The 13368-nt window shown below is 40.0% G+C and overlaps 1 protein-coding gene across 1 annotated transcript in view; it reads left to right on the top strand.

The window, feature by feature from the left end:
* HCN4 (hyperpolarization activated cyclic nucleotide gated potassium channel 4) overlaps positions 1-12709 on the top strand; it is a 421667-nt gene extending 408958 nt beyond the window's left edge. The window contains exons 7-8 of the mRNA XM_069765634.1: positions 6023-6187; positions 9355-12709. Coding sequence (XP_069621735.1) covers positions 6023-6187; positions 9355-10451 — 1262 coding nt within the window. The 3' untranslated portion in view covers positions 10452-12709. The remainder of the gene's footprint in view (positions 1-6022; positions 6188-9354) is intronic.
* The last annotated feature ends 659 nt before the right edge of the window (positions 12710-13368 follow it).

Raw genomic sequence — 13368 nt, 5'->3', positions numbered from 1 at the left:
CCTGCCTGGCAAACAGTGCTATGAACTGCTGTAACCTACCCTGAAAAGGGCTGATATTACAACTAGTCCCGACTCCTCCCGACTCCCTAAACCTATCTCTCTGAAAATTCGCTCCAAAAAAACACTCTTAGACTGTTTAGTGCCCACAGCAGCAGCAGTGCCGTCTAACACTAAGCTGCAGCATTGAGGAAATGGTGGCGACGGGGCAAATGGCTGGTTCTTATAGGGCAAGGACATGTGACATATACAGCCAATGACACATGCCCTTTCTTGTGTGTATCACATGCACATTGCTGTGTGTGTGCACTGCTGATAGGCTGAGAGACTGCACCACCCCACTGTAAATGTGAGAAAGAAAAAAAAATGGAGATTGGCATCATTTCAGCACAGATCTATCCCCCGCCCACTATACACTGAAACAGTCTATTAACAATTATAAGCAGTTTTAATGTGCAAATCAAGTTAGGCTTTTGGTGAATGAACAGTGATCGAACAGAAACTCAAACAGCCGAATTTTAAGCAAATTGTTTGAGTTCGTCGAACGACTCGAACACCGCCCAAAACAGCTCAAATTTGAATTTGCCATACAGTTCGACTCGAACACCGCTCATCTCTAGTCCACAGTCTGATGATGAAGTTAACAACAACTCCTAGTATTTCCTTACCATTGTTAAGGACATACTGGGAGGTACATGTTCATGTCATACAAGTGTATCATGGGGCTGATCTAACCCTGAAATTGACCACCGTAATAAGCGTGGTGCTGCATTCATCTACTGACGGTGGTTCTAATGTTGTATTAATTTACTGACTGTGGTTCTAATGCTGTATTCATGTACTGATGGTGGTTCTGACCCTGCATTCATCTACTGATGGTGGTTCTGACCCTGCATTCATCTACTGATGGTGGTTCTGACTCTGCATTCATCTACTGATAGTGGTTCTGATCCTACATTTATCTACTGATGGTGGTTCTGTCATTGCATTCATCTACTGATGGTGGTTCTGTAGCTGCATTCATCTACTGATGGTGGTTCTGTAGCTGCATTCATCTACTGATGGTGGTTCTGCAACTGCATTCATCTACTGATGGTGGTTCTGTCGCTGCATTTTTCTGATGGGAGTTCTGTCCCTGCATTTACCTACTTGTCGGTTGTTCTGGCACTGAGTTTATGTACTGATGGTGGTTCTGGTGCTGCATTCATCTACTGATGGGGTTCTGTCGCTGCATTCATCTACTTGTCGGTGGTTCTATCACTGCATTCATCTACTGATGGTGGTTCTATCGCTGCATTCATCTACTTGTTGGTGGTTCTGGTGCTGAATTTATCTACTGATGGTGGTTCTATTGCTGCATTTATCTACTGATGGCTCTGTCACTTCATTCTACTACTGGTTCTGATCATGTACACATGTAGCAAACCATAATGTGCTTCACGCCTATGTTAAAACTGAAAATTATATGGTTCCATATGTGATATCTGAGGTTCTGTAGGCAGGTCAAGGTGTGACCAGTATAGAGCATTGTAAAAAAAAAATCCTAGCTAATGATGAGAAGCATAACATACTTTGCTTTACTACATATCTGAAAATGTGTATCCAGTTTAAAAATAATAATACATGAGTATAATATGTGATTTGTCTGATCAATAGAAATGCTCATCTGAGCTGATCCGAGTACTGTCAGGTTTTTCATTGAGCAGCTCTCAGACAAGCATTGCAGTAGTAGGAAGATAGGCTATGAAGCAGCCGCAGGTAAACATGTTAAAGGGGTTGCCCAGTTTTAATTTACAAGTCACTCTGTGACTGCAGACTTGTGAATCCCCACATTGCTCGCAGTGCTGTCGTGATTCGCCGAGCGTGTAATTGCAGGTATGTGATTTGCATACAACTAGCCTTGCTCAGCCTCACTTAATACACCTGTATTGAGCAAGGCCAGACACAGTTTAGTTGTAATGTGGCTGGTAATATACACATCACATACTTAATCACATAACTGCCTGCTGCCCTGCTCCCACCACCAGCACCAGAGAATCCTCACAGCGCACAGTGCACATGGATTCACATATAGTAACTTTAGACTTGTAGCTTAAAGGGAACCTGTCACCTGAATTTGGCGGGACTAGTTTTGGGTCATATGGGCGGAGTTTTCGGGTGTTTGATTCACCCTTTCCTTACCTGCTGGCTGCATGCTGGCCGAAATATTGTATTGAAGTTCATTCTCTGTCCTCCATAGTACACGCCTGTGCAAGGTAAGATTACTTTGCGCAGGTGTGTACTACGGAGGACAGAGAATGAACTTCAATCCAATATTGCAGCCAGCATGCAGCCAGCAGGTAAGGAAAGGGTGAATCAAACACCCAAAAACTCCGCCCATATGACCCAAAACCAGTCCCGCCAAATTCAGGTGACAGGTTCCCTTTAAGATCGGACAACCTTTTTAACGATGGGCCGCTACTCATGGGCCACTGATATGTGCTTGCCCCCAGGCTAAAATTTGCCAGGAGGCTGGGGATTTGGGGATGGCTGACACTTTAGAATGGGGATTAGGGGGCATATTCCTATAGATGACTTTGAAAAGCTGAAGGTGTTAAAAATACGCTCAAAAGACTGAATCTGTGCGCAGCAAGTGCAGACGTTCATTCTTTTAGTGTTTAATAAGCGTTTTTTAAAGCGTTTTACAGAGTATATCTTCATTAAAAAGATGTTGTGTGCACAGACTCAGTAGGGGGCGCAAACACGAAAAGTGCCTAGGGCAGCATGAAGGCCAAATATGGCCCTGAGTCCAGCTGTGTTTAATAAAACTGATAGGACTTGATTTGGAAATACACACACCTGTCTATATAAGACCTCACATCTCGAAGTGCATGTCAGACCAAATGAGAATCACGAGGTCAAAGGAACTGGCCAAGGAGCTCAGAGAAAGAATTTTGGCAAGGCACAGATCTGGCCAAGGTGACAACAGAATTTCTGCAGCACTCAAGGTTCCTAAGAGCACAGTGGCCTCCATAATCCTTAAATAGGAGAAGTTTGGGACCCCCAGAAGTCTTCCTAGACCTGGCCGTCCAGCCAAACTGAGCAATCGTGGGAGAAGAGCCTTGGTGAGAGAGGTAAAGAAGAATCCCAAGATCACTGTGGCTGAGCTCCACAGATGCAGTAGGGAGATGGGAGAAAGTTCTACAAAGTCAACTATCCCTGCAGCCCTCCACCAGTCAGGCCTTTATGGCAGAATGGCCCGACGGAAGCCTCTCCTCGGTGCAAGACATATGAAAGCCCTCAGAGTTTGCTAAAAAAAACATATGCAGGACTCCGCGACTATGAGAAATTTGATTTTCTGATCTGATGAGATGAACATAGACATTTTTGCCATAATTCTAAGCGGTATGTGTGGAGAAAACCAGGCACTGCTCATCACCTACCCAATAGAATTCCAACAGTGAAACATGGTGGTGACAACATCATGCTATGGGGGTGTTTTTCAGCTGCAAGGACAGGATGACTGGTTGTCATTGAAGAAAACATGAATGCAGCCAAGTACAGAGATATCCTGGATGAAAACCTCTTCCAGAGTGCTCAGAACCGATGGTTCACCTTCCAACAAGACAATGAGCCTAAGCACACAGCTAAAATAACAAAGGAGTGGCTTCAGAACAACTATATGACCATTCTTGACTGGCCCAGTGAGAGCCCTGACCTAAACCAATTGAGCATCTCTGGAGAGACCGCAAAATGGCTGTCCACCAACGTTCACCATCCAACCTGACGGAGCTGGAGAGGTTCAGCAAGGAAGAATAACAGAGGATCCCCAAATCCTGGTGTGAAAAACTTGATGCATCATTCCCAAGAAGTCTTGTGGCTGTACTAGCTCAAAAGGATGCTTCTGCTCAATACTAAGTAAAGGGTCAGAATACTTATGAACATGTGATATTTCAGTTTTTCTTTTTTAATAAATTTGCAAAAATTACTACATTTCTGATTTTTTTTTAGATGGGATGCATTAATGAGAAAAAAAATGAACTTTTTTTGAATTTATCAAATGGCTGCAATGAAACAAAGAGTGAAAAATGTAAAGGGGTATGAATACTTTCCATACCCACTGTATATAAGCCCTGAAAGGTGATGGCCGTAACTCGTATCGGCCAAAACTGCTGTCAGGTTCACTTTACTCACATTTTCACATGAAGTAATTTCTTCCTTTGACCATATGCACACTCAATTTGATATCCCACATTCAGTCTTTTATAGGGTTTTACAGCTGTGAGATCCAATCACAAGTCAATTCTCTCACCCTAGACAAAGAGTATCATCATGCCTTTTGATAGGGTTTTTTTAAACCCAAGATCTCACAGGCTTAGTGTCAGCGCTTTAGACTCACCTACTGAGTGTCCAAATTTCCTAAACTCAAATGATAGAACTTAACTACTTTCAGACACCTATAGAATTTAAACATCCAAGCAGTTTGCATTAAACTCTGATGTGATGTCCTAACATGGCTCTGTATAGTATAGAAGCTGCATGAGATTGTGCGAAAACAGGGAACTGGCTGTCAGACACAGCCAGACTTACCCTAGAGAAGAGGGTTTATTACAGTCTCTGCCTTCCCTATCACTGCATACACAGTATACAGTATAGGAAGTGCTGACAGTGCTTCCTTCTCTGGACCCAGTGATAATGTGATCAAAGGATGTAGAGAAAGAGCAACAGCTGCTGAGTCTTAGTAGAAAGAGTCAGCTATGCTAAAATTGCACTATAACTGGAGCTAATATACGGTTAGCACCCCCAGTTACAAGTGAATCAGATAATATAAGAAAGTTTTTCAATGTTTAATGCCCACCAAAGTTCTTTTATGATGTTATGGAGGCACAATGTCTGAAATAAATTAATAATAAACATCAGGGGGAAAAAATGCCGCTGCCAATCTAAATCACTGTTAGTAACCCCACTACCCCTGTCAAAAATCCCAATATATAAAAATAATTGTTACAAAAAGGTGAACAAATTTAAAAATTAATTTTAGTGGTCCTTTGTAGTCTTAAAAAGAAGTGACATTTTTTTCCCATCAATAAGCGTATGAAAAATATCTAAAAAAAATGCAAAAATTATTTGAATATTTGTACAAGAAAGCAATTTACAGCTTTCTAAGCCGTAAGTATGTATGCATATTGTAATAATTTGAGTGGTAACAATACTGCATGTACTGTATGTTTTCCTGTTCATTAAAAAAAAAAACTTATTTAAAAATGATTTCACGTGAAATGGAAGAACACTGCATTTACCACATTTTTTTTAACCTTTTTGTAAGACTTATGGGGAAAAATGAATAGCAAAGATATACAGTATATCACCAAAAGAAAAGAGTTGAAAATGGGCATGACTCATGCCGGGATTAGAGACATCCTGTTTCTATGTACAGAGAAAACACAGTAGTTTGACAATAAATGGCTTCACCCAACCACTAACCATCAGTGGAGAAAAGGTTTTGGTGTTATCATTCATATTCTCTGACAAAAGGCCAAGAAAGCAACAATTCTGCCAGGGTATGTAAACGTTTGAGCACAACTGTAGAACAGAGAAAAGATAAGCATTATCTGTGTAGAAAGGCAAAATGAGCAATTGCAAGTACACAGTGCCATAAAATATGATGACTGCAATATATTAAGAGGATAAAAACTTTGATGGGAGGAGTGCTTCTTTAAATGCACAGACATTTCTCAATCACAGTAGCAGAAATGTTATTCATGCTGAAGGTACATATGGCCAATTGATACTTTACTTTATTTTTGCAGTTTTATCAATATATTTTCTGATATTAAATTTGAAATGCATAGAGCGAAATATCAGTGAGTATTGCTTCACCATCTACTAGTGCAAAAATAGAGCCTGCTGGGGTAGACTCAGGCAAACAAGAATTGAACCACTTTCGCTGAAAATCGCTTGTATAAACTTAGAAAAAATGTTGTCCTGTCAGTTTAGTGACAGTTGTTTTTAATAAGACTAATATGTCTTAAAATTCATTTTTCAGAAATCTGCCTGCTGACACGAGGAAGGAGAACTGCAAGTGTAAAAGCAGACACATATTGCCGACTGTACTCATTGAGTGTAGACCACTTTAATGAGGTTCTGGAGGAGTATCCAATGATGAGACGGGCATTTGAAAGTGTAGCATTAGACCGCTTGGACCGAATTGGTGAGTTGATATTTTGATTTGGCATTAACCAAGAATTATAAATTACAAAAGTACTTTTCTCAATGAGTAACATGTAAGATTAATTAAGCATATGATTAATATACCTGAGCATATTTAACGAAATGGATATATGAAATCTGCTATCTCTTTTTTCCTCTCAAGGTTTCTAACCCTCAACATGAACAAAATTTCCTAATTTTAACCAAACCATTCAACTCCTCTACCATTGCTATCAATCACTCCTTGCTCAACATTTTCACCAGTTCACTGCCATGTTTAGTAATTTAAATATTAAGAAAGAGTGAATGTTTGGAAGATAAATTTTGTCTTTGTTGTATTTTAGAAAGCAGATTTCTGTTGGGCACTTGAATTCTGCATGGGGGAGTAACATGAGAGTTAAAAAGTTCAAAGAGAAGGTTGGCAAAGGAATACTTAAGGTTGGGTTGCATACTTAAGTAAAGAAGGTGAAGAATTAATTTGATGTTTTGAGTTGTAATTTTTACTATTTTTACTATGGATGATTTTATTTTTCACATGAGCAAAGTTTTGTGCCTATTTGATGGTTTTTTTCTCAGAGGTTTTTTTCACAATAAAAGTGTGCACTAGTAGAGGGTAAGATTGTCAGCACTGTGCTTAGCAGAGTTGTAAGATTGGGAATTAATGTGGGATGTGATAGGGTTGAGAGTGAAGATGATGAGCTGTGATTTGAAGAGTAATAAGTAAAGCCTATCATAATTTTAATGGGATTCATGCAACAAGAACCATGGGAGCATGAATCAGAGATCTGCTAAATTATTCAAGAAAAGTACATATATTTTTCTCTAGATCACTTCCACAAGCATGAATCTGAGACCTGCTTTGTTATTCTACCCATGTATGTTTCACTCTGAAACACAAGAGCATTTTAAAGAAAACATACTTTAAAATGCCAGCCAGGGATGATGAGACTAGTATGACTAGTCCAAGAGGCAGGTCCCTTCTCTGCTCTTTGTTCTCCTTGAGAGAAAGGTATCTCCCTGTACACCCACATAGTGAGGGGATGTCAGTTAAGGGAAGCGTCACCATGGAACTGCCTCTTGAAACAGTCATGCTTGTCTCATCATCATGAGACCCCGTTTTAAAGTATGCTTTTTGTGAAACCCAGGAGGGTGTCAGAGTTAAATATACAGTGGGGCAAAAAAGTATTTAGTCAGTCAGCAATAGTGCAAGTTCCACCACTTAAAAAGATGAGAGGCGTCTGTAATTTACATCATAGGTAGACCTCAACTATGGGAGACAAACTGAGAAAAAAAAATCCAGAAAATCACATTGTCTGTTTTTTTAACATTTTATTTGCATATTATGGTGGAAAATAAGTATTTGGTCAGAAACAAAATTTCATCTCAATACTTTGTAATATATCCTTTGTTGGCAATGACAGAGGTCAAACATTTTCTGTAAGTCTTCACAAGGTTGCCACACACTGTTGTTGGTATGTTGGCCCATTCCTCCATGCAGATCTCCTCTAGAGCAGTGATGTTTTTGGCTTTTCGCTTGGCAACACGGACTTTCAACTCCCTCCAAAGGTTTTCTATAAGGTTGAGATCTGGAGACTGGCTAGGCCACTCCAGGACCTTGAAATGCTTCTTACGAAGCCACTCCTTCGTTGCCCTGGCGGTGTGCTTTGGATCATTGTCATGTTGAAAGACCCAGCCACGTTTCATCTTCAATGCCCTTGCTGATGGAAGGAGGTTTGCACTCAAAATCTCACGATACATGGCCCCATTCATTCTTTCATGTACCCGGATCAGTCGTCCTGGCCCCTTTGCAGAGAAACAGCCCTAATGCATGATGTTTCCACCACCATGCTTTACAGTAGGTATGGTGTTTGATGGATGCAACTCAGTATTCTTTTTCCTCCAAACACGACAAGTTGTGTTTCTACCAAACAGTTCCAGTTTGGTTTCATCAGACCATAGGACATTCTCCCAAAACTCCTCTGGATCATTCAAATGCTCTCTAGCAAACTTCAGACGGGCCCGGACATGTACTGGCTTAAGCAGTGGGACACGTCTGGCACTGCAGGATCTGAGTCCATGGTGGCGTAGTGTGTTACTTATGGTAGGCCTTGTTACATTGGTCCCAGCTCTCTGCAGTTCATTCACTAGGTCCCCCCGCGTGGTTCTGGGATTTTTGCTCACCGTTCTTGTGATCATTCTGACCCCACGGGGTGGGATTTTGCGTGGAGCCCCAGATTGAGGGAGATTATCAGTGGTCTTGTATGTCTTCCATTTTCTAATTATTGCTCCCACTGTTGATTTCTTCACTCCAAGCTGGTTGGCTATTGCAGATTCAGTCTTCCCAGCCTGGTGCAGGGCTACAATTTTGTTTCTGGTGTCCTTTGACAGCTCTTTGGTCTTCACCATAGTGGAGTTTGGAGTCAGACTGTTTGAGGGTGTGCACAGGTGTCTTTTTATACTGATAACAAGTTTAAACAGGTGCCATTACTACAGGCAATGAGTGGAGGAAAGAGGAGACTCTTAAAGAAGAAGTTACAGGTCTGTGAGAGCCAGAAATCTTGATTGTTTGTTTCTGACCAAATACTTATTTTCCACCATAATATGCAAAAAAAATTATAAAAAAACAGACAATGTGATTTTCTGGATTTTTTTTTCTCAGTTTGTCTCCCATAGTTGAGGTCTACCTATGATGTAAATTACAGACACCTCTCATCTTTTTAAGTGGTGGAACTTGCACTATTGCTGACTGACTAAATACTTTTTTGCCCCACTGTATATGGCTGGAATAATGGAGCTGGTCTGTGATTTATGCTGCCAGTGGTTCAGGCAGCATAACAAAGCTGACAGTTTATTTTTAAATTGTGGAACTAAGCGGAGAAGAGAGTCAAGTGATTATAGAAAAAGAGTTGTAGGGTTGTAGGTTAATGCCAATTCAAATAGTGGTCATTCTTTTATTGAAATATATTGTAGAATCATTAACTGAGTTGAGAGATGTGAGATTGTGAACAGGGGTACAGAGTACAGAGTTAAAAGTGAGATTGTACAAAGTTAAAGCACATTTGTTATGCTCTTGTACAGTACTTAAACATAGAACTCATGTGCTGTTGGTGACAGTCAATGGTGTTGATTTTGTTGACTGTAATTGATAGAATTTTGTCTTTATTTCAGGTAAAAAGAATTCTCTTCTCCTACATAAGGTGCAGCATGACCTCCGTTCAGGGGTGCTGAACTACCATGAAAATGAGATTATTCAGCAGATTGTGCAACATGACCGTGAGATGGCCCAGGGACCCCGCTGTACATTTTCAGAGCCAGACTCTGCTTCAACTCCTCCAACTCCTGTAATATGGACACCTCTGGTTCAGGCACCGGTACAAGCAGCAGCTGCTACTACATCAGTTGCTATACCTTTAACTCACCAGCGGCTACCAGCCAACATCTTCCGACCGCCAAATTCTGCATTAGGAGTAACAGCTCGGCAATTCCAACAGTCGCAGAGACAACCTATTTCTTTACACATATCAGGAGCTGAGGCACCATTGTCACAGCAGTCTTCTTATCATGTACATCAACTGGCGGGTTTTTCTGCAGCAGCCTGTGTGAGTCCCAGACCACCATATAATGTACCATATTTTGACAAGGGTCCAACACAAAAGCTGCTTCCTACCAGCTCAACTCCTGCTGCTTTTGACACATCACAGTGGTCTCTAGGACAAGAAGATTCTCCTTGTCAACCAAGACTATCAAATTCTGATCAGCAACTCCCAAGTCCCACTTTTAGACAATCTCTAGGCTTGAAACCCCAATTACCGGGTCAGCCTTTAACTGGAGCTTCAGAGCCATTATGGGTGTTACCACCTCCACTTCAGAGATCAGACTCTCCTGGGAGTTCACCTTTAGCATTAAGTCCAGGCACACACCGAACCACTCAGGTTTGTGGTTCTTCCAGGTCGCTTCTCCTTCCTCAGACAGTTCCCATTGTGTCCCATCCAAACAACTGCAATGCTCTACCCCTTAACAGACTTAGGCAAGATGGTCGTCCGATTTCTGTTTCTCAACCTTCTTTGCCTCAGCCAGCACCTGGGTCACCACATTTTCCCCAGCAGTTCACTCCAGACTTTACTTTATTTCCTAGAGGAGGAAGTCAAAATCTAAAAGGCCACACCATGTTGCCTCAAGAAGGATCTGCAGAATTTTTATTTGGAGCAAGTGCTGCTGGTGTAGAGGACCTACCTTTCCACTCAAAACTCCCTTGTAACCTATGACCTTTTCTATTGCTAGAGATCTGCATTTAATGCCCAACAAGAGAAGACACATAGAATATTTTTGAGGTTGCATACTATAGTGAAAGGGTAGTTAGCAGGCTAAATATGAATTATGCCACCAATTATAAATGACTTGGCATTTGTACAGCACATAACAACAATAGTGCAAACAATGCAAAAGATTATTACAACATCTATATGATCAAAAGATATGGTGTTCTCAACCTGTTATAGGACTGATTAGCTAACAGTGATTTACCATGAGGTTGCAAATGGAAATTGCCTTTTTATGATTACTAAAGAATTGCTACATGTATGTATGATATTCTGCTGAATGCTATCCTACCTGTCACCAATCTACCGATTCCTCCAGTTTTAGATCTTTTACTTTGGTTTAAAAATGTAAATCAAAACAGTTTTGCAGATCTTTTAGCAATGAAAAAGGATTAAAGTGACTGAAAGGTATTAGTTGGCATAAACAGTCCTTCAGATGTTAAAGTCAAGTGTCCTCGTTTAATGGTGGTAATTACCTGCCCCTCGCAATAAGGCACATGCTTTATCTGGACACCATTCTCATCAAGTGTTCTGCATTGATGAAATGTTTTGTGCTGCTGATATGACTCGAGTCCCTTACTCTATGTAATATTCAGTCATTGCCAGTGGTACAGACAGTTCATTTCTTAGAGATATCTATGAGAGATGATTCTCTAGTATTGTCACATGGGTTTGAAAGCACATGATTCATTGGGATACACCTTTCATTGCACCTAGTGTGTGTGTGTGTGTGTGTGTGTGTGTGTGTGTGTTTGTGTGGCTAGCTAGAGGGACATCAAGGCAAGCACACTAATACTTGCCTGCATAAGCAATATTATGTAACATTTTGTCCTTGTGCCTTCACTTCCCCAATGGAGTCAATAAAACAGGAATGAACCTTGGGGAACCCCATACTGTCTGCTAAGAAAACGCGTCTGAGATATGGGGCATGCCATAACTGTAGCCTCATGCCAATTTCAAAATATGCGCTTTCCTTGTTGCAATAAGGCACTGCCTCGGCACGGATTGTGCAGTGCAGACACTCGTATTGGAGAGTGCCTTATTGCTGCTGAGTTTCAGATCAGAGGTGTGATATCCAGCTAGCATCTTGCTTTATTCCTGTGTGCACATTCTATACGTCATCAAGTGGTCTCCTAATGCAGGGAGCAATCTGACTGGTTGAGACTTGTCCGAGCCATTACTTTCTGTTACATTGAAATGTAATTGGGGAGATTTCAGCTTTATTCACCATTTCTCTGCCAGAAGTAAGTCGCGCTATGTAAGCCTGTAGCTGCAGCAAGGAGATTATTGTAATTTTAATTTATTCTGATTAAAGCAAAGGAGCCTTTTTGGATTCCATGATCTTCTCTAACTACTGTGGAACATTTAGCGAATTTCGAGCTGGATGAAATATTGTTTTGTTCTTCTTCAGTCTCTTTTCCCTCCTTTCCCTAATCTCCAGTCTTATGTAAATCCCTTACTTTTGCCATGAATCAGGATACATTTCCATTATCCTTCCTTGCCGTTTTCCTGCTTATCTGAGAATAACCTTTTAATCCCTACACTGTATTATACCAATCTTCTGTTGTGGTCAAACTTGACTTTCCTCCTATTACTTTCCAAATCTCTTTACCTCTAGTATTTCTCTGCCAGGTTCCTCTCTGCTCAACATTCCAGATAAGAAAATCCTGCAGTATAATGAAGCCAGCATCTTCTCTATTGATATTGATTAGCCATTGGACTCAATTTTGCAACATTGTTTTTGCTAAATCAGGTAGATAGAAGAAACCATTTAGACAGGAATATGAGATATTCCTAAGTGTTTTCATAACAAAATATTAATATTCTTTCATTAACATGAAAAGGCATCTCTAACTCCATATTTCAGTGTGTAATTAGATTATGTAAAATCCTTGAAGACTAATAGTTTGTGCACTCTTCTGGCAGTAAAAGGGATAAAAAACAGTATTGGATATAAAGAAAAAAAGAGTAATAAACAGTTTATGTTAGAATATTACTATAGCAGCAGGTAGCTCTCTCTCAAAGAAAAAGAATTCTCTGTAAACATCACTTGTGTATTTGCCAACATCCTATTTATTTTAAAGAAGTTTCTGCTTTGGTTTTTTTTATAAGTAAAAGAAAATAAATGAAAGTATTTAAAGAAAAAAAATATTTAATATATATATATATACACACACAATTTCAGGATTTCAATAAATTTTCATAAATAAAATGTGTGGAAAATGGTTGATTTTATTCATACAATAACTTTAAAAGCATCAGAAGACATTGGTTGTACTAGTTTCACGACTTCTTGAGAAAAGTAAAAATGTACAAATTTCAAATTTAGAAAGAGCATGTAATACACAAATACTGGGTCAGAAGCATCAATCTTGTCTAATTTATAGACAGTATAAAGTTAGACTAGACAATTAGAAAATGCACTGAATACAACACTTTGGTCTAACTTTACAACTTCTTGGCTGTCTTACTTTTGGACTAATGTTTTGGGTAAAATGTTGTCATGCATAGACACATCTTAAGACCCACTCTTTCAAGCTAATGCCTCACAAAACCACAATTCCGTTCCAAATGAGCTTCAGATAGCGTTTTAAGCATATGATAGATCCAAAATTAGAAGCGTAAATTTTGCATATTTTATGCATGTTTTTCTTCTTCCTTCCTCATATCCACCACAGGAAAACTGTCAAAAGTTTTTTTGCCACCTAATCTAAGAGCAGCATAATATAAGGGCCTGACTCCAGCAATGTGTCACTGACTCGTTTGCTTGCTGATGACTTTATTATTCATATTCTCCTCTATTCTTGCTGAAGCTGACAGCTGAGGGTTGCAGTCCCCATATGTCAGTTTTGCCTGGCTACCT

Source organism: Ranitomeya imitator, chromosome 4 (genome assembly GCF_032444005.1).
Source record: "Ranitomeya imitator isolate aRanImi1 chromosome 4, aRanImi1.pri, whole genome shotgun sequence".
Taxonomy (NCBI): Eukaryota; Metazoa; Chordata; class Amphibia; order Anura; family Dendrobatidae; genus Ranitomeya; species Ranitomeya imitator.
The sequence above is the reverse complement of the archived record's forward strand: the minus strand, read 5'-3'. Positions and strand labels throughout refer to the sequence as shown.